The following is a 26,940-nucleotide window of genomic DNA, read 5'->3' as shown; positions in this document are numbered from 1 at the left end:
ACGTTACATTTTGTCTACCAATAGTGATCCACATTAGCTTCCCAATTCAGATAAAGTATATCCATTCTCTTGCAACTTTAAATCCCTTTGAACTTGGAAAATAACGAATTGGAAGGTGAGAAATGAAATTGATAGGTACTCTAAGTAGTGTTTGCCTGCTTAAATATAGAAGACGAATCTGTTTAAATCCAAATTTTGACCTATGGCATAGACCTATGAAATGATAGTCAAGGATTAAGGACCTTGTCCTTGACTAGAATTCAGACCAAAACAATTGGGCTATCCTGGGTTTGATACTGTATCCCTTTGTTCTTTAACAAAATTAACAACCACTAAATGAAGAATAATGTGCTTTTTTTTCTCACCACAGGAAGCTGAATGTGCATATTTTGATTTTCCTGAACTTCTTTCATTGAGAACTGCTTTAATTCTCCATCTTCAACACAATACCAACATTGATGTTCTAACAGAGTTTTCTGGATGCTCATCGCTAGACTGGAAATTATTCTTGGAAGAACATTATCCATATTTTCTGGTAGTTTCAGAGGAAGGCCTGAATGATCGACAAACGTCCTTTTTTAACTTCTTAATCATACAGTCTTGGGCAATGGGAGTCAATGTTGTGCTTTCATCAGGGCAAGAATGTGATATTCTCAGATTTCATGCATATATTATGCAAAGCACAGACAGAAACAAAAAGTTTTCTAAGGAGGTAATTTACATTAATAATTCTCATTGTTTTGTCCTGATTTTTAATTTTAACTCTCAAAATGACTTAACTCAATACTCTTTCCATCTTTTTACGGAACTTACCATAGTTAGGCTCAGAATAAGTAATACACTTAGTAATATAACAACAATAATGACAGACATTTGTTAATCACTTATGCTAGTTCCTTTCCATGAATTATCTCTTTTAGTTCTCAGAGTAATCTTATGAGATATGATATTATTACATCCGTTCATATTTATTTATGGCATTATCGTCTCATCTGTGAAAGAATACTTGCAGTATTGAAATAATTTGCTCAAGTTAAGTGCCTAATGAAAGATTGGCAGTGGATTTCAGCCAAGAAATATGACTCCAGCCTCTGTGTATTTAACCACTGAAGTATCCTGTCTCCCAGAAAGAAGAAAACTAGGACTGCATTTAACTGTAGGCCCATCTGTTTAGAGGTTCATGTGTTTAAGATAGGCATTGAAATGGTGGCTAACATGGAGGGCCTTTAATGAGATATGAGAAAGTTTGAAGAAGAAAGTAATGAGGTGATTTCATTTCTTAACATTGTCATCAAGTCTGTAGAATTTTCAAAGCATGTTAGAATTTCATATCCATGATATGCTCATTATTTTGGTATATCCAATGTAGGTTTATATAGCAATTACTGTATAAAACTTGGGAGTTAAAAATGCATTAATGATCTTATGAGTGAACCTAGTTTTCTTTTAACTTTAACATTTTAAAATGAATTCTGATATAGAAGTCATTTAATATTTTATCAAAAATTATCTTTCAATTTAATTCCTATTTTTTAATTGTAGCAAATTCCTGCCCTTTTGGAATTGTCACTCCACACTGTTTTCTGTTTGAGCTTGAAAAATCACTTTCTAAATGTGAAGTATGCTAATAAAAATCAATTAAAATTCATTGTGTTCTGGGGCCGGCGTTGTGGCACAGCCATTAAGTGTGCACATTCTGCTTTGGTGGCCCTGGGTTTGCAGGTTTGGATCCTGGGTGCAGACATGGCACCGCTTGGCAAACTGTGCTGTGGCAGACGTCCCACATATAAAGTAGAGGAAGGTGGGCACGGATGTTAGCTCAGGGCCAGTCTTCCTCAGCAAAAAGAGGAGGATTGGCAACAGATTTTAACTCGGGGCTAATCTTCCTCAAAAAAAAAAAAAATTGAAAAAAAAAATTCATCCTGTTTTGAGAAACACCCTTCATGTTAGTCGGAGACATGCAGATGGTTGTCATGCTTTTAGATTAGTTATTTGCTTTAGTTTTATTTCTATCATTAAAATCTTTCCCAGGTTTTTTTTTAGGACTTAGAATTTATTTTAATGTTGGGAGAAGGAACTGCTATAAGTTCTTCTCTATTTTGTCTGAGAAATACCAGACTCTGACTCTTAAAAATGTAGTAATAGTACCCTATTTGGTCTCTTATTAAGAATAACTTTTTTTTTTAATTGAGGATTTTATTTTCTGTAAAGTTATTTCCTAATTCATTGATTATAGTGGCTTCCTTAAAAAAGTTGTTTTACTCATCATTCTTTGGACTGGTTAAATCGGTCTCTGAATGAACATTAAAATTGCATTATATGTTGATAATTGTTGAGGCTGGTGATGGGTACATGGATGGAAGTCATACTATTTTCTGTACTTTTGAAAACTTCATAGTACTAAAACAACCCATTATATTCTTAAATAAAAATTCATTTGGTAAAGAAGACACATGCATGTTTACCAGAGGTTAAGCAAAATTGTCTTAAAGACACATGAGAGTGATTTTAGTTAGTGTACGTTGTAACCATATAGAACTCAAATATCTCATTTTTTTGTAGCTGAGAAAGATATTTCATTTAAGATTATATGATTTTGTCTTTTGCAGAATGAAACAGTGATTCAAAGTGCGTATGAAAGCCTCATGCAACACTTGGAAGAAAGGAAGATTTTAGCGTTAGCATCTCACTTTAGACATTTAAGATGGAAAGTTATGATGGAAGAGGTACTGAAATGTTTGTTTTTTAAGTAAATGTTTACTGGAATTTGATAAATGAGAAACAATTTTGAGTAGTCCAGACTAAAGGATACCTTATACTTCCTTAATACACACATACTATCTGAATCTCAGAATTCACGCTCTTAAGGTACCTCGAATTGATCAGATGGCATATGCAATTTAATCTTCATTTCTGGGAACTGAATTTTAAGACAGATTCTGGCAAAATGAAATTTGTAGCAATTACTGCAACAATAATTTGTTCTTTATTGTGTACTTTTCTAATTGAGGAGGGCCCTAAGATATTATTTGCCATATAAAAAGTCAAAATGAGAACTTAGTTATACCTTAAATCTAATTTCCTCAATACCTCCTCAAACAATGCTTTATAATACTGTTTATCATGATAGATTGCTGTCTAAAAGCAACTTTTGTTTTTTCTGGATCCTCAAATGGAAAAAGGTGATTTGCATAAGAAAATTTGGAAAAGAAAGAAAAGTTAGTATGGAATGGCCATAATTCCACTGCTTGGGTTCTATGTGGTTAGATTATACAATTCTTTTCTTTATGTTTTCCTCTATTAGGAACATTTTTGAGTAAAAATATCTTTCTAAATCATTTGACAATTGAAAAATTTTTCTCTTTTAACAGGCATGTCAGACTATATCTCTGCTTCAGCAGCTGTGGCTAGAAGCATTGGACATCAGGCGTGTTGTCTGTGTTACTTCATGTTCCTTAGCCTTGAGAATGTACCATCGTTTTTTAGGAAATAAAGAGAACACAGCCTCTGGTCGGGAAACTATCACTCATCAGGTGTGACTGGTATAATTTCATGGGGCCATGCCAGTGTTCTCTACTCTTGAAATACTCTTGGCTTCTCCTACCATTTTCTTTGTTTGGAATTTAGCTCCTCCCTCTCACTAATTTATATGTATTAAGTACTAAAAGAGGGAAAACTTAGAATCTTTATAAGAAAACATCGTTATATAATTTTATGTTTTTATTAGAAAATGATGTTCAGAAAGTATTCTCTGATGTCTCACTTAGAACTTATCCAGCCTAATTCTTCTCATTAGAGAATGTGAGGAAGAGGAAGAAAGGAGACAAATTTTGGTGGAAAACCCACTATGAACTTGTATTTCAGGCTCTTTCTGTACTTTTTGGTGTAGGTATTATTACCTTCTTTTGCCTATTCAGGATGCTGCGACGCTGAGACATTAACAACACACCTAATGTCACATGGTAAAAGGCAGCTTGGGTTTTTACCGATGGTTGGCCTTGTGATGGTTCCACTATACTTAACTGCCTTCTTAAAAGAGCATTTCTGCTATTGTGTTTTAGTGTCACCCAGGCTGGAGAGATCCTGAATTTAAAAATTATTTTTGGCTCATAGGGCCCTTTAAGAATCTGTTGATAAACATGGATTTTCCCTCTATTAAATAGCATCGCTGCTTGCGTGTGCACACACATACACACAGACACAGACACAGACAATTTTGCATGCTGTCTCAGTCTGGATATTGGTGTATTCCAGGTTACAAAAAACTCCATTCTAAAAAAAAAAATGGTGACTTCACAGGGCTCAAGGAGTTAGTATTCTATGGGAGGGGATTGCCAATTTTAAAAATCTGTCAATGACAGCGGGTTGTCACTAAGTATGAACTTTGTGTATGGTAAGATGTTATGCAGTTTGGGTAGAGAGAAGAAACAGACACAGTATTTACCCAGTTGATAATGCATAGTTTGGAAGACAATTTTAATGTCTTTTTGAGATTGCTAGAAGAACTCCAGACATATATCCAATTCACCCGCTCAACATTTCCATTTGATGTGTAGTAAACATCTCAAATTTAAGATGTCTGGAACCAAACTCCTCAAACCTGGTCCTTCCTTGGTCTTCCCCATCCCAATAAATGGCAGCACCATTCTTCTAATTTCTCGAGGAAAAGAAATCAAACGTACAAAAAGCTGGGAGTACCATGGAGAGTGGAGAACAGGAAAACTGCAGCGAGTTTTTTGTGCGTTCTCCTTTTTGATTGTTTCCTTTGTTTAGATTTGATTGAGATGCAGTTTTTTATTTAGTTGACTGAAAATGCATATTTTTTTTTTAAGATTGGCAACTGAGCTAACAACTGTTGCCACTCTTCTTTTTTTTTTTGCTTCTTCTTTTTCTCCCCAAGTCCCCCCAGTACATAGTTGTATATTTCAGTTGTGGGTCCTTGTAGTTGTGGCATGTGGGACACTGCCTCAGTGTGGCCTAATGAGCGGCGCCATGTCCACGCCCAGGATCCAAACTGGCCAAACCCTGGGCCGCTGAAGCGGAGCACGAGAACTTAACCACTTGGCCATGGGGCCGGCCCCTGAAAGTGCATATTTATTCATTGAATCAGCTAATATTTATTCAAGGTCTAAAGGTGCTAACTGACTGCTTTCAGATAACAGAGCTGGGAATATTACGTAGACATAGCTAATAATAGGTAACACTTATTAAGGGCTTACCATGTGTTAAACACATTCTAGCTCTAGTACAGAGATGATCTCATTCAGTTTTCACAAAAACCCTATGAGAAACTATATTGTTACTTCTCCTGATTTTTACATGTTAGAGAACTGGCTCTTAAAATGTCTTGACTTTAATGCAAGACTTTAATGAAGTAATAAATGGCAAGTCTAAATTTGGAGCCATTCCCATTTCCAGAGCCAAGATTCTGAATTATTATGCAATAGTCTTTTAAGTTAGAGACACAGCACCACAGTATTTTTAATTAGCATATAATGTATTAGATTTTAGCTATGTAGGTGCCTTTAAAATTCTCTCTTTGAATAGTTTAGTTTTCTAAAAACTTGAAGATTAACTCTCAAAAATGCAGAACTTCAAACCTTTAAGTTCTAAGGGAACTCTAAAATATTCTGCATGATTCTCTGATTTTTAAGAGCATATTTAAATATTATGATTATCTTAATATTTTGACTTTATAATATGCTGAAGATGTGCTGTGAGTTGCATGATGCAAGTGTAAATAACATAGAACCCAGGATTCTGGGAATAAAACTTGATTTCTTGTGTAAGCTTGTATTTGATTATCCCTCTTTCTCACACAGTTTCAGAGATGGATAAGGCCCACTACCTCATTTAATTCTCCTGCAATATTTGCTTAAATGCCTTTGGAGAAAACTTTTCATATGACAGCACATGATTTTTTTAATGGTTCTAATTTTAAAAAATGAATATATCAAGCAAAATATATATCAGAGAAAATAAATATATATACAAATACATCAGCGAAAATCAATCTCTGTAACTTCTATTTATTATTTCCAATTTTGCCCTTGGAGATATATTTTTATTTAAGTTCCTTAACCTTTCATATATTTGAAAATAATTTTGAAGTATCTACCACAGGAGGTTAAACATGACCATTTCCTTCCGCCATTTACATTTAACATGCTTTTCGGATGTCTTCATCCTGGATTTCTCACTGTGAACATACTGTGGTTTTGTTGAGGTTACTGTGAATGCTCTAAATGGTAGAGCATTTTGTGTGGGGCTCCATAAATGCACAGGCCTCTGGGTCAGTGACATCCTTTGTTGTCAACTCGTTTAAAGTTTAACTTAACTAAAAATCCTAAGACATGTTTTATGTGAGCTGCTAAGGCAGGAGTTTTCCCTCTTTCTTACCCCACTTTTGTATAGATGCAGTTTATGTATGAAGAACAGGACTTTCTTAAAAATGTAGTCTGAGCAATTGGAGGATATGCGACTCCTCCTCAAGCAAACATGGCTGCCCACTTTGCGATGCTGCCTATTTGTGTGCTCTTTCCATAGCGTGCTGTTGCCTGGCTAACCTTGCTTATTTTATGCAGGTGAGCAGTAATTACCTACCCCTGCGGGAGGCAGAAGATTTGTGCAGACTGCATTGTCTCTGCATGGCTTTTCAACTCCACTTACCTCTTTCTCAGAGAGCTTGTTCTCGAGTCATCATCTCTCCTTGGATTGAGAAAGTCTGTACCTTCTTAAAAATGGTAACCGTACTTTATATTAGTTTATTTTTTGTTTTGGTACAAGAGATAAAGATCATGATCACCTTTAAAAATAGATTTATATTGGAATAATGCCGGATAAATCAATCAGGTCTTAGTTTCAACAACTTCCATTTCTTCACAATATGTCTGTTCGAAGGAAGCGTGAAAGCCCTCCTCTTTTTTGTTCCTTCCTCTGATGAGATCATGTTTTTGTGTTATCAACCACAGGAAATTGGTTGAGATTGTGTGCTGTTCTTTAGAAGAGCTGGGAACCAACTTATGAATTTATTTTTTCTGTTTGTTATAAAAGTACTGTATATTAAAGAAAAGTTGAAAATTGAAAAAAATAGATAACGTGTACTCCTAGTCCACTGCTCAGAGCAATGCTGTTAACTCAAATACTGTTAGTATTTTTTTTTCTATTCTTTTCTTTTAGGGCATAGATTTTTTGTGATTATTTCTTTTATGGCTGCAACCATAGTATATATACTATGTATTATTTTCTTTTAAAGGTATTTTGATTTTTTCCACAGTCCTGGTTGGCACAATTTTTGTGGCTATTAAACATTATTTGAGTGACTCTATTGTAGTTTATATAAGCACTCCCCTATAATGGGGCGTTAGGATAATTTTCAGGTTGTATGTTAAAAATGCTGCTGGTCTTGAGAGTTTTTATGTTTAAGGTTTTCCTTTTAATTTGGGGTAAAATATTTAGATTAGATTTCCTGAAATAGTAAATGGGATTATTGATCAAAAACGTGTTGAAAATTTGAGGCTCTTGATTCATATTGTCAAATTGTTGTCAAAGGCATTTTAAAACCAGTTTGCCAGGCATCCCATTCACACATGTTTAATCAGCACATATTCACTATACAAACACGTTTCCCCACTCTTCTTCTCCCGTGAAGCCTCAGTTTGCAGGGAATTCAGGTATTGAATAGTTATAATAACCAGTAAAAGGATTAAAAATGTGCTAATGGATATAAAGAGAGAATTAAAGGATACTTTAGAAACTAATGATGAAAAGGCTTACCTAGCTGGATATGATGACTTCTTTGAAGAAGTGAAGAGAGGTGAAGCAGCCCAAGACTTGAAGGATGAGGATTGGTTGGCTAGAGTATCTGAGGTATATTCAGGGTGACTAGGTAGGAGAAAAGAAGGTGAAGCTGAAGAGCTAGGTAGAAGGAAAATCATTTAGTACTCTTTGGCTCTGTCGAGGATTTAGGAAATGATAAGCATAATGAGAAATTATTGGAGGGTTTCAAGCTGTAATTGAATTTTTGCTTAAAAGTTCTTTTGGCTATAGTGTGTAAAGGGCATCATAGACATCTGAGTAGAGACAAGGAAACCACTTCAGTGATTGCACAAGTAATTGATGAGGGTAACATGGGGAAAGTTGGTAGCACTAAGCATAAATAGAAGTGGAGAATGCAAGAGTTATTTGGGCTGTGGAACAAACTGACAAGGTTAAGCAATTGATTACGAGGCATAAGGGAGAAGGAAGAGTCAAAGATAATTTCCAGATTTCTAGCTTGACCAACTTCGAATGCTGCCATTGGAAAAAGAACATTTTGGGGAGGAAAATAATGAATTTGCTAAATAGTGAGTTTGAGACAGTGGCAATGAGACTTCCAAAAGGAGGTATCTGTTGGGTAGTTTAGTTGTGTTTGGGGCTGGAAACAGATTAGCGACTCATTAGTCCATGGATAATACTGGACGCCATGCCAGTTCAGCATTTTTCTAGGGAAAGACCAGAGTAAAAAGAGAAAAGGTTTCGGTTCAGAGTCCTGAGATATTCCAGAGTATAGTGGTCAGGTGGAAGTGTAAGAACTAGAAAAAGATACTGAAAAGGAGCTGCTAAGAAGAAAAACTAGGAGAAGTGAATTATCTTAGAGGTCAGATGAATCAGGTATTTAAAAAAAGAAGTGGTTTATGGTATCAAATTCTGCAGATGATATGAGGATGTTGAGGACAGAAAATTCAGTGATTTTAATAACATGAAAGTCAAAGGTGATTGTTTTTACTATGAGCTGTTTTGGTAGAGTGGTGGGGTGCAAAAGTGGAATATTCAGCAATAAGTGGAAGGTTATAAAGTACAGTGTAGGTAACTTTTTTCTTGGAGTTGGTTTCAGTTCATTTTTAATCTTTATATTGCTAATAATGTTTTATTTTCAATTTTCAGAAAAAGTGGTGTGACTATTTCATTCTAAGAAATTTAAACCTTTTTGAAGGTTGGAATCTTAATTTAAATCATCTTTCTGACTTGTGTGATGAGCATTTGTTAAAGAATATTGCCTTTTACTATGAAACTGAAAATACTCAAGGTAGTACCTTAATATATATTAACATTATATCATTAGTAAGAGGTAAACGGAAATTATTTAAAACCCTTCCAAGTTTTCCAATACAAACCACAGCAACATTTTTGTTTCTTGCAAACTTTTGTTTGTACATGTACATGCTTATTACATTTCCTGCCTTTTCTTCACTCAGTATTATTCAAAAAATTGAATTTGATGTTATAGTATAATATTGATGTATTTTTCATTTAAATGGCTGGATGACTTTTTGTAATGCTTACTTCAATTAATGTAATCCCATCACTATTTTTGAACATTTAAGGATTCATTGCATTTTTCCTAAAAACAAAGCTGCATTAAATATCTTGGTACATGTAAGTTTTGTTTTTCTTTGAATTATTTCCTTAGAATAAATTATCTTTTGTGGTTTTATATATTCAAAGAATAGTGAAACATTTTGAACATATTTTTCCTAAGTGAACATTACTGAAGTTTTTTTGAACTCTGAGATTTAATTCCCATAGTGGCAAGCATTGGAATAAACTGATTTTTGCATAAAATTTAGCAACCATTACTAGTTTTTCAAAAATTTTCATCCTCTATGTATTCTGCAAACTGTCAAGAAAACTGTTTTTTTATTACTTAGTTTTAAAAATTGCCAGCTTATATATGGCATTTTGTTCATTATTTTAGGAAATAATTTTATATTCATCATTAGCATTATTTAGTAAGGAACAAGCATGTAATTGTTACAGACCACTATTAAATTTAAAGACAAAATGATTTTAAAAAACCACTGCCATAGTGTCATTGCTAATTTCCATGCTGGTGTACTGTTGTACTCACTCTAAGTTTCATTCACTATTTGATAATCTTTTTAGAATTCTGTGAATTTAGTCAAAAAAAGGGGTTTGTGTGTGTGCATGTGTATGACTTTTAATACTTTAATATGTTAATTATTATGCAGAGCTACATTTGAATTTGGGAGATTCCATTAAGAGAGATTACACACATCTGTGGAATTTTGTGTCACACCTGGTAAAAGAATTTGATGTTGGAAAACCTTTTCCTCTGAGAACAACAACAAGGCCTTTTCTTGGAAAGAAGCTATTGCCAATCCAAGGTAATAAATCACCAGATTAAACTGGAATCAAAGCATCTTTATTCCTCAAAATTTTAAGAAGCCTGATTAATTTGATTCTTACAAGGATAAATAATTTTCTTTCACTATGCATTTTTGTTTACTGCCTAACTGAGGTATAAAATAGAGCCAATAGTGTGCTTAAAGCAAGCCAATATGAGGAGTAAAGCCTGATGAGATTTTACACATATAGACATCTGTGTGATAACCACCGAGATCAAGATATAGAACGTTTCCAAAACCTCATAAGAAAGTTTTCTTTTTTTTTCCCCCTGCTTTTTTCTCCCCAAATCCCCCCAGTACATAGTTGTTTATTTTAGTTGCGAGTCCTTCTAGTTGTGGCATGTGGGATGCCACCTCAACATGGCCTAATGAGTGGTGGCATGTCCGCGTCCAGGATCCGAACCCTGGGCCACCAAAGTGGAGCACGTGGATTTAACCACTCGGCCACGGGGCCAGCCCCAAGAGAAAGTTTTCTAATGCCACTTTGCAGTCCATCCTGTCTCCCTCCCTGACCTCTTTATAGTAAACCCTATTTTGTTGTTAATACTATTGCTTAGCTTTGTCTGTTTGGAACTTCATTTGAATGGAATCATGTATTATATACCCTTTTTATCTGTTTTTTTCTCTCAATATAATGTATGAGAGATTCATGCCCATTGTTGTGTTTAACATATGTCAAAAAAGTTATTATTGTTGTGAAGTATCTCCTTGTATGAATATATCACACTTTATCCTCTTTGAGCATTTCCTAGTTCTTGGCTTTTATGAGTAAAATTGTTTTGAATATTCTTCTACATAACTTTAGGTAGATAAATGCATTTATTTTGGGTATATACAAAGAAGTGCAGCTTTAGGAGCTACTACTATTGTCAAAACATTTTCTAAGGTGGTTGTACCAATTTAAACTCCTACCATCAATGTGGGCATTGGGGCAGTCTTGTGAACACTTGTTACCGTCAATCTTTTTAATTTTGGCCATTCTGATGGGTGGGTAGCTCCTTGTGACTTTAATTTGCATTTTCTTGATAAGCAATGAGATTGAGGGACTTTTCCTATACCACTGGTCGTTTGGATATCTTCTTTTGAGAAGTGCCTGCTTGAGTCTTTTGCCCATTTAAAATAATGTAAGTCATTAGTATTTCACATTTAAGACTATGATTCATCTTGAAATTATTTTTGTGTATGGTATGAGGAAGGGGTTATTTCTGCACTGTCTATTCTATTTCATTGGTCTATCTTTGAGCCTTGTTTATCCTTGTTTATTTGAATCAACATGAAAATATTCTTAATTATTGTAGCTTTGTAAGAATCTTTGATTTTGATAGTATAAGTCTTCCAACTTTGTCCTTTTGAAGATTCTTTAGTTTATTCTGGGTCTTTTGCATTTCTATTTAAATTTTAGAATTGGCTTGTTAATTTCTACAATAATCTGCTGACATGTTGATTGTGTTTCAATTGAGTCTAAGATCCATTTGGAGGGTATACCAGTTAGAGTTCCACCAGAGAGATGGAACCAATAGGGTATAATATATTAAGAGATTTATTTCAGGGAATTGGCTTACATGATGACAGGGGCTTGCTGAGCAAGTCCAAAGTCTGTAGGGCAGGTCTTAATGAAGGGCAGGCTGGAATTTTCAGGCATGAGCTAAAGCTGCAGTTCATGAAATTTGCTCTTCAGGGAAACTTCTGTTCTGCTCTTAAGGACTTTGAACTGATTAGATCAAGTCCACCTGGATTCTCTGGGATAATCTTTCTTACTTAAACTAAATCAGCTCCATGTACTGGACACTGATTCAGAACTTATACAGCCTACTGAGGAAGCCTGCCCCAGCTCTGCAAGGTATTGCAATCTAGCTGATGCTGTAACCGAGTCTTCAAAAGGGCATTTGGTCATTCTATTGAACTAGCTGCTTCAGTATGATGGGGAAAACAGTAAGCCCAGTGAATCCCATGAGCATGGGCCCATTGCATACTTCTTTTGCTATAAAGTGAGTTCCTTGATCAGGAGCAATGCTATGTCAAATACCATGATGGTGGCTAAGGCATTCTGTAAGCCCAAGGATGATAGTTTTGGCAGAAGCATTGCATGCAGGTAAATATCTATCCAGAGTAAGTGTCTATTCCAATAAGAACAGAGAATTCCCCTTCCATGATGGAAACAGTCCAATGTAACCAGCTACCTGCCACCAGGTAGTTAGCCAATCACCTGGGGAATGGTGCCATACGAGAGACCATGCGTTGGTCTCTCCTCTTGGCAGATAGGGCATTCAGCAATGGCTGTAGCCAAGTGGTCTTGGTTACTGGAAGTCCATGTTGCTGAGTTCATGCATAACCCCCATCTCTGGCACCGTGGCCACTTTGTGAACAAACCCATTGGCTAATGACAGAGATGCCTTGGGAAAGAAGTTGACTGGGATGCACAGAATGGGTCATTCTATCCACTTGATATATTTTTTTAAGATTTTATTTTTCTCCTCAAAGCCCCCCAGTACATAGTTGTATATTCTTAGTTGTGGGTCCTTCTAGTTTTGGCATGTGGGATGCTGCCTCAGCATGGTTTGATGAGTAGTGCCATGTCCGCGCCCAGGATTCGAACCAATGAAACACTGGGCTGCCTGCAGTGGAGCGCGTGAACTTAGCCACTCAGCCACGGGGCCAGCCCCTATCCACTTGATGTTTAAAATCCTCCTTTGCTGAGGTCACCCATTGGTGAGCACTCACGTGGGACACAAATATCTTAATATTTTTTGCCCAGTCAGAAAGGCCTATCTACATGCCTCTTCCATAGACCTCAAATTTCCCAATCAATCACATTCCTTCCAAATCCCTGACCATCCAGCCAAACCATCAGTCATAGCCCATGAGCCAGTATGGGTTTATACTTCTGGCCATTTCTCTTTCCAAGCAAAAGTAAAAAATATCTTCACTGCTCAAATTTTTGCCCCCAGGAGGGTTTCCCTTCACTACTATCCTTCAGGAATGTCTCAGAAAGGAACTGCAGTGCTACAGCTGTTCACTTTCAGGTGGTGCCTATACATTGTGCAGAACCAACTCTAAGCTAAGCCTGATTTTTCTGTTCCTCAGTCAACTGGATGTAGGGAACTAACTTGAGGCTATAGATCAGTCTGGGAGAGAGAAGGTGATGTAATAGGAGTAGGGTCATAGGCATTTCACCTACTCCCTTGTGTATCTTAACTTGTAGCTTCAGTTCAGAACCAGTGTCAAGTAATTCCCTGAAAAGTCTGATTATTTCTCTTTCTCTTCGCACAGTTACCTTGGTAAATGGCTGTAGGTTCTTTTGGGGAAGACTATGAGAGAGTAACACTATAAGTGTTGGCAGTGTAGCAGGGCTCTTCCTCAAGAGGATTCAGCCTCCTCTTCAATCAAGGGTGTCTGGGTCTGTAAAGTGGCTCAGGTCTGGGAACTGATTGAGGAGTGATGGCTCTCTGTTTTGCTGACTCAAATTAGACTTCTGTTCACTCAGCCTAGAACTCTTCCACTCATGCAGATCAACTTAGAGGTTAGGAGACTGCCCATCTATTTCTTTTTGAGGAACACACCATGACTAACGAGCCAATGCCATAGGTCTCTGTGAATCAGATTATTCTGCTTTGACTCCACTGTCCATTATGGTACCCATGACTAGCTTGTCTTTGGTGATTGAGTGCTGCCAGTTGACCCTTGCTACCCTTGGATCCAATTATCCCCATTACATTTAGGGAGCCCAGTTTGATGATAAGCAGTTTCCATTGTAACTTCTGGCCTATGAGAAGAGTAACCACAGCTATTCAAAGATGCTGAGACTCCCCTCACAATTTTATTTCTCACAGTTGTGGTAAAAGTGTGTCCTCTGCACTATCATGGGAGGGTGAGCAGATATTATGTAATAAATATGTTCTAACATTCCAATCTCGCTAAGCCTTTGGATGCCTAGAGTCAGTCACATGTTCACTTGGAGTTTCAGAAACAGAAGATAGAAACAACATTAGGTAAGCAATATTCAAAAGATAGTGACTGAAAACTATCCTGAGTTGATGAAAGACATGAATACTTGGATTCCGGATGCACAGCAAATCTCACATAGGATACATACCCCTACCCTCAAGACTACTAGACACATCATAGTGCAACTGCAGCATACCAAAAATAAAGTCCTCCAAAGAATAAGAGAGAAAACAGTTACTAGAGAGGAACAAAAATTAGACTGTTAGCAGACTTCTAAAAAACAACAACAGAAGCAAGAATATAATGAAGCAGTGTCTTTTAAGCAATGAGACAAAATTCCAATCAGTCATTGAAGGATATTGTACCCAGAAAAAGTATAATTTAAGAAGAGAAGATAACTCAGATATTTTCGGATATGCAATAACTGAATTAACTAGCATTACACACTCATTAAAGATATGTGTATAGAATATAATTCAGGAAGAAGGAAATTGTCCCAAAGGAATGTCAGAGATGCAAGAGAAATGCAAATGCAAATTTTGTATGCATCAATAGAAGAATATTGTCCCGAATTTAGTGATAGGGAAGGAGAAATACTATAATAATTTTTATTCATCTATAATTAGGAAAAAAATTGGATAAAATAATCTGTTAGTCTATCACCATATTCAGCACATAAGCCATAAATAGGAACTATGGAAATAAAAATTCAAGGAGACCGTGAAGAGTATTCTGTGATTAATTTTTTCCTATTTCTTTTGTCATTTTAATTTCATGGAGGCCTATGTGTAGGTGAACTCTGTGTGACTATTTTTTCAAGTGCTGCTATTTCTTTACTGTGACATAGGAATAAGCATTTAGAAATGGAAAACATATATGTCTGTCTGTCTATCAATTAATCTATCTGCAACCATCAATATACCTAGCTATCTATATGGCTATGTACTCTTTCTTTATATTGTGTCTTGCTCCAAAATGTTTGGTGTGAGGACTATCTCACTGAGAAGAGCTAACTTGGTAATATTAATAAAATTCACGCAAAATATTACGTTTGCGCAATTTTGAAAGTAACGTTCAAAATTCTTATAGGATAGTTGTGTATTTCCTCCCAATTTAATTTTATGTTTGTTTTTAGATGTCTCCCTGGGAAAGATACCTAAAGTGGGTTTTATCCCAATGACATCTGCTATAATTGATAAATTTGTCGGAGATGTGATGAAGGATTTGCCTATTCTAAAGAGGTATAGAGTTAACAAAGTGCCTAATTTAGTTCTATAAACTCTAAAATACTTGTGGAATGAATGTCTCATCAGAATGTCTATGTATCATATGATGTCTGGATATAATAAATTAGATATAATAATGTGACTATAATATATGTTGGAGTGCATATAATATCTAACGTATCAATGTAATTTGAACATTACTATAAAAATCTATATAGTTTTGAACTTATAATAAAATTACTCCAGCTCTATAAGCTTTAATAAATAGTTGTTGATATTGATGGGACTGTTAGAGGAATGGTAGAAATTTGGGGTTCTTGTGTGTCTTAAAAACCACTGAGATTTCATAACCTACATCATAGCATAGAAATAGAAAAAGGAGTTATAAGATTTCTATATTGTTATAGGCTGATATTTATGTTCTATATTGTTATAGGATGAATATGTTAAGTTGTATTAGAGGGACCTAAACTTTTATATACATATAATATATAATTATATATATTTTATATATATATTTTTACAGTGATGCTCCAGCTGTTACTTCACTGCTTAAACAAAAGGAACGTGTTGAACTTTTGCACTGGCATGCTCACAGACCCCTTAGTAATGACTACGACAAGACCAGGTGTCTTTTTTATGGTGAGTTCTGTGACCACAATAAAATAGAACTTATATGAATTGCCTTTTCTTCTCTTCATTGAACAGTGAAAAAGTATTATATTACAAACAAAGATTATATTTTAAATGAAATTAGTATATCTAGAATTGGAGAAGCACTTCAGGAAGTATATTATCTGAAAGCATCCCATTATATTGCCTAGTGGGCATGTGTAGGTATGCATGCGGATGTATCTATTATTTCAAATGGAGATTTATTCATCTTATAAGGAAGTACATATACGTGGTATTGTTGCTAAAAATATCAGATGCTGTTATAAATGGGAAGGATAATTTATACTTGTAGGAATCTATCACTAGAAGTAAATATGCTGATACAACCCTAGTCTTCCTAGAAATTTCAGCTCTCTTCATACTACACAATTGTCTAGTTGGTTGTATGCTGATAAATACCAACATAACTGCCCACAGAAATTCAATAATGAGGAGGGGCTGAAACTGCAATAAAGAGGAGCCATGAAACCATAAAAAGAGGTCCTTAAAAAATGAATTAGGGGATCTTTTCTTCCTGGTTCATTCTGATCTTTAGTGTGTTTTTCTCCAACCCCATGTTTGTTTCCACCTTTCTCAGGACTAATAAAACTTCTTTTAGAAGAGTATAGAAACATGTAAAGTAAACGTGCCAATTGTCTAAATATATGAACCTACTTATATAACTGGCTACCAAGATTCTGCATGATGTATCTCTGGAATGGTTTGATTTGCGTCACATATAGATATAGATACAAGAAAACAACAACAACAACAAGTGAACAAAACTTCAGCTCATTTATATCTTTTATGTTTTTAAAGAGTGTTTCTTAGGTCTAGGATGAATCTAACCTCCCTTGCTGGAATTTTCTGTGTCATTTGAATTTCTGCATGGTGAAAGATAATTGGTAGCAATTTCTCTCAGTTATAAGCTCTTGAACCTTTGGTCATGGCTGGAGTAGTGGTTTTCCTTTTCAGGAATGCAAATAGTCAGAATATTCTATATCAGAGGTCAACAAACTTTTGCTTAAAGAGCCAGATAGGTAATATTTTGGGTGTTGCAAGTTGAGAGACAAAATTGAGGCCATGATGTAGGTACTTATATAACCATTTAAAATATAACAATTAAAAAATGTGCTTAGCTTGAAAAAAAAAAGAAAAGCAACCAGACAAATCCCAAATTCCCAAACAGGTGCTGGTCGGATTTGACTTTGCACGTCTTAGTGTGTTGATCTCTGTTCTAGATGAATACATTATTTGACTCTGTCTCTACCTGCCTCTTCCCCTCTTCTTCTGCCAAATGACAGAGGTGATGTCCAAGTGCTCTTGGAGTGGGACCTTAGCAGAGCTTTTTATCTTCTCTCTTCTTCAAATAAGATAAGGAATTATTTTGTTAGCATGTTATAATCTGACCTCATTAGCTAAGGTTATCGTACTAAATTACTGTTTGGAGTTAAAATGAAAAAAAAAGAATGTGTGGGTGAGATGGTGTAGGGAAGTAATGAGGACATTATATCAGTATTTAGTAATGTTTTAAAATACATTTTACATTTTAAGTCTTTCTATTTCAGAAAATTCTAGAGACCTACCTGTTTTTAATGTGAAAAAGAATCAGAGTTATCCGCAGTTTTATGGGAAATCATTAGAATCAGTCTCTTCAAAAGTCATTGTAACTCAAACTATCCAGCCAAAAGAGGACTCCTGGGGAGCCAAGAGTGAAATATCACAGGTAGATTCTATGTATTTTACCTAATTTTTGTTTTTACAGTGGTTTGCTTTTCTTAAATTGATGTTTCTTCATCCCTTTGGAGGTTTTCTCTATGGTTTTTTCCCTTATGTTTGCTTACAAATTAATTATTATTTTACTTAGTTGCCATTAGAAATTCTAGGAAAATTACACAAAATTTAGTATTTTATCCTCCATCTGATAATGAAAGATAGATTTATCTGATAATGAACCTAAGGCATGAAAGGATTAAGAGCTTGGATTTAGAAATGTTGAATTTAAGTTAAAAGAAACATTTTTTATTATAATGAAAATCTTTTTTCATACAGTTGGTAAATTAGGTCTAACATACTCATCAGCTTTGTTGTTTTGCCTGAATTTTGAAAACTGCCTAAATGTTTATAAATTATTTTAAGATCAGTCTTCTTCCTGTCTGGGTGGGCTTCCTCTGTACCTATTTACTTCCTCTTTGAGGCAGTGTTCTTTCTGCCCTTCCCCTGGGCTTTACTTGTGGACATATATAAAATCCCTGTAATTTGAAAAAAAAAGTTTGAAAAAGATAATGTGGAAAAGGATCAGGTAATATAACTATGTTCATAACTGAAAAAATGGTTAATTTTATGACTTTGCTTGTGAAGATACTACTTTGTGATCATTCTTTAATGGGATTTCATTAGACTTCAGTACAGCTCTCTTGGCCTCATGGCTGGGATTTAAGCAGAGGCATGGGTTTCAGTAAAACTCTTTCCCTGAGGGCAGCAGTGCTAAATATTTGAGAGAGCAGGAACCAAAGTAATGACCAAAGGCATTCATCACAGCTGCCTTACCTAATTGGAGTAGGTGTGGAAACGTTTTGGAAAATGAAACATAAAGGCCTCAGAGGAAAAACCCCAAATATGAAAACATTTCCCCTTCCCACTAATTTCAGGAAATTCTTAATGGAATTTCTTTTCCTTGCCAGACCCACAACTAACGAATTAGGCTGAAAATGACAGGACTCCAAGGGAATGCATGTCAGTCAAAGAGAGTTTCTGCACAAAGCTTTTCAAGATGACATTGAAAAGTCATCCCTAAGTACACTCCAGGTTTCTTAGCACTGCTATCAGGTCTGTCTCCTAGAACCGTTTCAAAGGTCCATCCAGCCACCTTCCTAGCACACCTGCTTTTGGCTGTAGAGGCTCCACCTCAGCCTGCAGACCTCACCTGCTTGCAGCTGAGAGTGGTCAGTTGGGCACTCCAGGGTGGAGGTCTGGGCTTTACTTTTTTCCCTTTTTTTGGCAGGGGAAGAGTGGCTGTAAGCTAACATCTGTTGCCAATCTTCCTCCTTTTTTTTTTCTTCTTTTGCCCTCCCAAAGCCCAGGACATAGTTGTATACAGTTCTAAGTTCTTCTGGTTCTTCTCTGTGAGCCCCTGCTGCACCATGGCTACTGACGGATCAGCGGTGTGGTTCTGTGCCTGGGAACTGAAACTGGGCCACTGAAGCAGAGCACGTGGAATTTTAACTGCTGGGCCATCAGGGCTGGCTCAGTCCACGCTCTACTTTAAGCACAAGTGAAGAAGGGAAAACAGCATCCAGAAGTCACCCCAGTCTGCCGCCATCTGCAGGGGCATTGCCCAGCCAAGCCCTGCCGCAAGGCTGGCCCCTGACACGTGGGCTGAGGGCCTGGGCCATGGCTCCAGTCCCTCCCAGGAGAGATTGGAGGGAATTGCCCTGGTCACAGTGCAATTCAGGCAAAATGGGAATTAAGTGTTAGATCCACCTTTTGGGGAAGTGGGATAAATTAACACCCTACCAAGAGTGTGTGACTCTTCCATTTCCCATTGGGATTTCTGTTTTTTAAATAGGCAATTTTATCCTCCCTCTTTGCCTAATGTCTGCTTAGATCACTTTGAGACTGTTGGTGTTTTTCAAGATGAATCTGCAAAGGATGGATAGGGGGTGGGGAGGAGTGTGCTCAAAATGCTTTGTGGAAAGAAAGGATGAACAAATTAATGAATAAATAAATCTGGAAGAAGATTCCCTACAGTTGAGCCCAGTGGCCATTCCTTCTCTATTTTATTACATTTAGTCTTTTATTCATAATCTACATCACTCAGAAATCTAGAAAACTTTCTGCAGAGCGAGACTATTTACTTCTATACTGAAGTTTATACTGTTATACTGAAGTTCTGCATTGCGCAAAGACTATAATTTTAAGAAAAAGGCATTGAAAATGTGCCAGTTCATGAACAGGATGATGGTCAAAATCAACAGTAAACACATGAAAATGCTTTCTCACTAATGAAATGGAATCTTGGAGTATTTCCACTTGTTTCATGTCGTGTTCTTTTTCTTATTAAGCAGGATGCTAAATCTGAAAAAGTTACTAGAAAGAAGAAAAGTTCACTTCTCAAACAAGATCAGAAAGAACAACAACAATGGAATGATCTGTTATTTTCTGTTGAAAAAGAGTTGAAAGAGAATTTAAACTCTGGAATAAGGAAACTGGAAGATTTTTTAAAATCATGTAAAAGTAACTCAGTGAAAATTCAGGTTGAAATGGTAGGGTTAAGTGCCTGCTTTAAAGCATGGAAAGAACATTGCCAGGATGAAGGTATATGACTCTATATTATATGGATAGAGAGTAGTGATAAAAACATTAATGATGCTAGTATAGTTATTGAATGCATGGTTATGCTAAAATCTTTACATGCATTATCTGATTTTATTCAGTCATACCCTCTAAGATAGTTATTATTATCCCTATTTGGCAAATGAGGAAGTGGAATTGCAGAGAGGTTCAGAGACAGGGTCTCAACAAAAGAAATTGAAGAGAGTGGGTAAAGAAAGGACTCTTTCCAAATGTGTGGACATAATTAAGGGGACCGACCACCAAGGCAGGAGGAGGCCCAGCAGTGGAAACAGGGCCCGCCAAAGAAGAGAAGCCATCACCTCCTGGGAGATCTGAAGTTGCTGTTGGGAAGTGATTCTCCATGGGTCTCTCATGTTTCTGCATGCCTTGCAAGCAGAAGCGCTGACAGCTTTTTTTCCAGACTATGTTTTCAAGGATGTTTGTATAGTCAACAGCCTTGCAGGATAGAGACTGTATCTCCTTCTAGAGTAAAGGCCAGGTTTGTTTACTTGCTAGTGTAATAAAGTTAATGTCTCCCTCCAGGTCAAAGGGACAGGTTTGCTTGAAGTCCATTAGAAAAGATTTGGGTTTTCTAAGTTCAGAATTCCTTAGCTGTGACACAAATCCAGTGTGTGCGCAGCTTCCACTTGGGCTCCCTATCTCCCTGGTGAAACATAAGGGACCAGGAGAACTGACACACACAGGACGTTTATGCTGCTAACTGTACCATGAATAATAAAGTCCTTTGTCTCCGACCCAGGAGTCTTATGTCTTTTGCCAGCATCCATGAAGCTATGGCAGAGTAAATGATTAGCTTGCTAATACTGTCAGATTGCAGCCCTTTCATAGTTCTTGACAGAACAAGAGAAGAGAGTGTTTTTCAGAAATCCTCGAGAGCTGTAGCTATAGGACAGTAGATGCCCAATAGCAGCTGCAGCCTGAGGTAGTGGAACACGGCCATCTCCAAACTATGACCTAGCAGAGAGGGAACTGGATAGAAATGGGTCCTGGCTGCTTAGTATTCTAAGGGTTCCCTGAAGTTTCTGTGGCTCTCCGTGCTCTGCTTTATCAATGTCTCCAACAGGTAGTAGAGAGTCATTTTTGCAAATCATCGTTTGCAAATATTGTCTGCACACTATTTTCAGGTATTATTTCCTCATGTGATTCATATAGTCTGTGCTTTCATTCTTTATTTTCCTAAAGTTTGAAATGTGGAAGAGATAGCTATGGGAAAAATCAGAGAAAAATGGGACTGAGTACAGATGTAATTTTGATGATAGATGAAATTACCACATCTACATCTCCAAACTGACAATTCTTCTTCAAGTAGTTCTAATTACCTGTCTCGAGTGTCTCCTACTCGGATTCCTTTTATGCACGGCCACATGACTCCTCTTTGTATTCATGCTCTATCTCATTATTCTCTTACCCAAGAAAGACAGTCCCTCAGTGAGCCCACAGGTACCATGCTCATTTCCATCTCTAAGCCTTACCTTATGTAATTTTGCTTATCCATGATACTACATCAGTTAGGAATTGCCATTGGCTGCTATTAACAGAGAGTTAACAATGGCTTTAAAAAGATAGAAATCGATTTTTCTCTCATGTAAAAGAAGTCCAGATATAGGCAGTTCAGTGCTGCTGTGGCAACTCTCCACTGTCACGAGGGACTTAGGCTCCTCTGTCATCATACCACGTCATCGCTGGTGTGTGGCTTGCCTTCCTAAGGTTATGAGGTTGGCTGCTGAAACTCCAGCCATTATGTTTGTATCCAGAATAAAGTCAGAAGAAGAAAAAAGGCAAACATGTACCATCCCAGTTGTGTTTCCCCCATATAAGGAGCCCTCCCAGAAATTCCACCAACTTCTGCTTACATCTCAATGGCCAAACTTAGTCACAAAGCCATACCTACTTACAGGGAGATTAGAAAATACCGGCTTTTAACTGCGCACATTGCCATCTCCGTTAATATAAATATTGATAAGGAAAAATGGCGAATGGATGTTGAGGAGGCAATTATCATCTCTCCTACAGATATCCTCCTCCTTGTCTCCATCTGCCTAAATTCTCTCTGTCCTCTAAGGCCAGTTTATGGCCCATCTTTTCATGAAGGCTTCCCAACAACTCCAGCTCACGTAACACCTACTGCCTCTGTCACTCCTGCTGGACCCTGAATTATAAATCAGGTTTCATACTCATCTATGTCAAGAGCAATCTCTTGTTCCTCCAACCAGACTGAAAGTTCGTGGATGTAAGAACTCTGTCTTAAATTTCTTCTGAACCTCCTTAAAGCATAGATCTGTGGTCTGCAGAAGCAGGCGTTCAGTAGTACATGTTGAAGAGAGAGGGCATTACAACAGCCCTGACCTTGTGTTAAATAGTAGTAGAATAGAAATAAAGAGGCTATATGTGAACATATATGGAGTCTGTATAGAATTATTGGGGTGTAGTGAGGTTCTATTTTAGCTCTTCATGATTGGAAGGTTCCACTGATTGTTTCATAAACACAAATATAATATGTGGTCGAGAGAAGACCTCAGTAAATGTTGCTGATGTTTTGATCAGGTATCTAATGTCGCAGAGTTTTTTCTATGCACATAGAAGACACATGAAAATAGCGTGCAGGTTATTTCTTTATTTTCCTGTGAAAATTCGTTCAGAACTGAGTTCAAATGGTTCTTATCTCTGCTATGAATTACAAAGTTTGTGTCTTTTTTGTTTTATTTTTTCCCTACACTTAAACAGCTATTTTGAAGCTATTAGATGATATGGAAGTGTGGATAGATGGAGTATTAATTTTATTTAATCGTGAGTTTAGTTTTTTTAATTCCTTAAAACTTCCACTAAAGTCAAGTAAAATAGTGAGTTTAATCAGATTGTGTTAATTGGTTGACTAGATAATTGTCATGAGTGATCAAGCAATTGTTATTCTGATGCTCTTTTTAACGGTTTTACTGTTTCTTTAACAAGGCAAAATTTCAAAAGATTTAAGTATAGCTGTTCAAATGATGAAAAGAATCCATTCGCTTCTGGAGAGATACCCAGAAATTTTGGAAGAGGATCATAAATTTATAGCCAAATGCCTTAAATATTTAGGTTTTAATAATTTGGCAAACTCTTTAGATCCAACCCTGGTAAGATAACTAGAATTTCTCCTTACCTTAACTTTTAACCAATTTTAATATAGTAGATTAATTAATTGATGTCATAAAGGATCTCATATATACAGTTAACTGAACATATTTCCTCTGCTTCTAGTTTATTAAATAATAGATTTGAGACTATTTATTACTAAACTAGCTGCCAAAATTTGAAGTAAATTAGAATATGAAAATTTGTACAGATGCTTTCTGGAAGCAGGGATTAGATACCAGATGATCTCTGGATGGCACTTTGAACCCTCTTGGTAACAAAAATGGATCCTGTACTTAATTCTAGCACCATATCTAAAGCCTGTAGGGAGAATGAAGGCTAGGCTTTAACAGGCTTCCAGCTTTCAATTCTAGGATGAACTTTTTTTTAACAGTAATATCTGCTGTTTTATTTATCCCAAAAATGATATTTTAGATGATAAAACTTTTCTTCCTTAAATATGAGACTATTTAAAAGCATGGTAAAAATGCCTTGTGCATGGAACATTTAATAAATAAACATTTAATATTTATTAAAGGTTATTTATATAAACTTAATAAATTGTATAGTAAATTTAATTTATATGAATTTAATATTTTTTAAGATATCAATAAGTATTTCTTAAATGTTTATTTAATTTTAAGATGATTTCAAATAAAATAATGTATTGAAATAATAACAGGTAACAGGAGATGATGAGAAAAGGAAGAAAAAGAATAAATATTCAATTGACATTGGACCTGCTAGGTTTCAACTACAATACATGGGCCATTATTTGATACGAGATGAGAGAAATGATCCAGATCCCAGGGTCCAAGATTTCATTCCTGACACATGGCAGGTAATGACAGGAAACATTGTATTTTCTTAATCAGTGTGATTTCAGAGCTTCTCTTTACTTTGTCTCTACATGCTATATTTTACTTAAAGTTTTAAATTTTGTGTAATATAATTTGAAACTGTTTCATCCAAAAGGTGAACTGTCGACTTTTTCCACTTAAGGATTGTGACCCTTCATCTAATATATAAACTGTTTTCATTTGGATACTTTGATTGAGTCACATAGACATCTTTGTCACATTAGCTTAGAGGAATTTCCAAATATTGCCTATGGCAACAGAAAAACTTGTATATAGATATAAATATGTACAGGAAAATTTCGGTGGTCTAATCTGGGAGTTTATATGTAGGTATCCAACAACACCATCTGTGACTGGCTAAGAAAGATAACCTGATTGTGCGTCATATGCTCCTTGTGTGCTAGTAATACAACCTGTCACCATCCAATTTGGGCATTTTCTGAAAGTTAACTTTTTCTATAGTGATCAGTCAATTTTGCCTTGGATTCATGTAGGAGGGTTGTGGGCAAATGGGCTGAAAACGTTTTAAGTGAACAGGAAATTGTGCAGAATCCTTAGTCAGTAATCCCACATTTTAGCTCTTCTTAGACAAATTTATTTAAAATTGAAAAAGGTTGGTTAACACATGAGAATAAAATATATCCATGTAGGAAGTCAGAAGCTGATTTTCTTTTTTTCTAGAGCATGGGGAGCAGTTCCTCCCTTCAATATGGGTCATAAGACAGCAACATATTCTTTATTAGGCCTACACAAATTGTAGTTTTTCTGATCAGTTCACGCTAGTGTGTCTCTGAGAGGGAACCGTGAATAAAGAGAGTATACAGGCAGGTGTGTTTTCCCGTCTTCTGCTTATCATACTGCGAGCAAACAGTATTAAGACTCTTTTCTAGTCATTGTTTTGATGTAATACAAGCAGATGCCCAAGCCGTGAGAACCTGTGAAGCTCTTGCACACCTTCAAAGGTAGTAGATGGTTTTCTCCTGTGTCTGGAGAATGTGGCTCGAGTACCATGAATCATTGACTTTTTCTCCTTCTTGGCCTTTATTTACATCATCAGGAAAAGATATATTGATATCTCTCTGTGGATGAAGCTAGATTAACCATGGCATGACTAATTTCTTGGAATTTAATTTTGCAAAGACTTTTCTGAGCTTAACTAAACGAGAAGTAACTGGAAAAAATGTTTTCCAACTGAAAAGGATGCTTCGCTCAGTCTCACTTTCGATTTTTCAGAAAGAAAACTCTCCCTCCAGGTCAAAATGTAAAATAAAATTTCTTTTCTGAGGCAAGGATGTGAGTAATCCAGGCATTCTCATGAATCATCCTTCTGAGTGTTTACCAGACCTCATCTTCAGAGGTTCAGAGTTCTGGGTGCAGCATAATACAGGCACAGGACCTAGAGAGGGTACAAGTGATATTGTCTTTGTGTTGGTAATATGCTGTTTGCTTTCTTGACAAAAAATGGTGCTCTTGACCCTGCAGCGAGAGGTCCTTGATGTTGTGGATAATAATGAGTCAGCAGTGATTGTTGCCCCAACATCCTCAGGCAAAACCTATGCGTCCTACTACTGCATGGAGAAGGTGCTGAAGGAGAGCGATGAAGGGGTGGTGGTGTATGTCGCACCAACAAAGGTAACGCTCAAGCAACTTTAATTTTCTCTTTCGTTTCTGAATCTCTCCCTTAAAATAATGCACATGGTCATGTGGTAGATCTCGGCCCCTTTATTTTTTAACTTGCGATTTCTCCTTCCAGTTTCAAAGGCTGCAACAACACTTTCCTTAGAATTAGAGGGAAGAAAAAGTCTGGCCTCCAGATTTTGATGGCTGCTCTCAAATTAGGCTTTATACTTGGCTTCAGAGAAGCATCTGCCTTTACTGACACACACCTTCTCTTGAAGCCTTGATTATGCAGGAAGTTTTTTCTGGTGTATGAGGATCTTTTCCTGGATTTTCTTTTGGGGGAAGCTATGTTTATCTTCCTTTTACCCTCTGTTAAGTGTTCTCATTTAAACCTTATTTCCTTAGCCGAGTAACTCAAATACAGTCATCTAGTACTGAGGGATAGGAATAGGGTTAAGCTTTCTAGGCGTGTAAAATAATATACTTGTGGACAAATTCTGTTTGTCCTCTGAGGTTTTACATGTCTGTTCTCTACTGAATGACTAACAGGTCTCTTTCCTTGTCAATCAGGTCCTTGTCGGTCAAGTGGCAGCAACTGTTCAGAATCGTTTTATCAAAAAGTTACCGCCTGGCAGTGCTCTATGTGGCACTTTCACGAGAGATTACCATTATAATACACTCAACTGTCAGGTATGGCATATTCGTGAATGAATTCGTTATTAAATTACAGAACAGTACTTAGATTTCTCTTTTACTGGGAATCTACATAGTCACAAACCCTTGTGGAAATAATTTCGTTGAATTTGCAAGAAATGCAATTGCCGTATGAAAAATCTGAGCTTGTTTCACTCTAAAGAGTGGGTACTAGGATCATCACTCTCTAAGGACACTTACATTATGACCTAAAATATCAAGAAATAGATTATTATATCTCATTTTAATTTATAAAGGGATTTAAGTAGATTTAACAAAACTACTACA

General features: G+C 36.3%; 1 protein-coding gene across 1 annotated transcript in view; it reads left to right on the top strand.

Moving 5' to 3' along the window:
• DDX60L (DExD/H-box 60 like) overlaps nucleotides 1-26,940 on the top strand; it is a 92,259-nt gene that overhangs the window by 21,157 nt on the left and 44,162 nt on the right. Inside the window, 14 exon segments of the mRNA XM_070505036.1 lie at nucleotides 371-712; nucleotides 2,610-2,726; nucleotides 3,372-3,533; nucleotides 6,585-6,743; nucleotides 8,926-9,067; nucleotides 10,011-10,166; nucleotides 15,268-15,373; nucleotides 15,885-16,000; nucleotides 17,581-17,738; nucleotides 20,080-20,329; nucleotides 23,318-23,481; nucleotides 24,162-24,320; nucleotides 25,822-25,971; nucleotides 26,530-26,649. Coding sequence (XP_070361137.1) covers nucleotides 371-712; nucleotides 2,610-2,726; nucleotides 3,372-3,533; nucleotides 6,585-6,743; nucleotides 8,926-9,067; nucleotides 10,011-10,166; nucleotides 15,268-15,373; nucleotides 15,885-16,000; nucleotides 17,581-17,738; nucleotides 20,080-20,329; nucleotides 23,318-23,481; nucleotides 24,162-24,320; nucleotides 25,822-25,971; nucleotides 26,530-26,649 — 2,301 coding nt within the window.

This window comes from Equus asinus, chromosome 3 (assembly GCF_041296235.1).
Source record: "Equus asinus isolate D_3611 breed Donkey chromosome 3, EquAss-T2T_v2, whole genome shotgun sequence".
Taxonomy (NCBI): Eukaryota; Metazoa; Chordata; class Mammalia; order Perissodactyla; family Equidae; genus Equus; species Equus asinus.
This window is presented reverse-complemented; position numbering and strand designations above follow the sequence as displayed.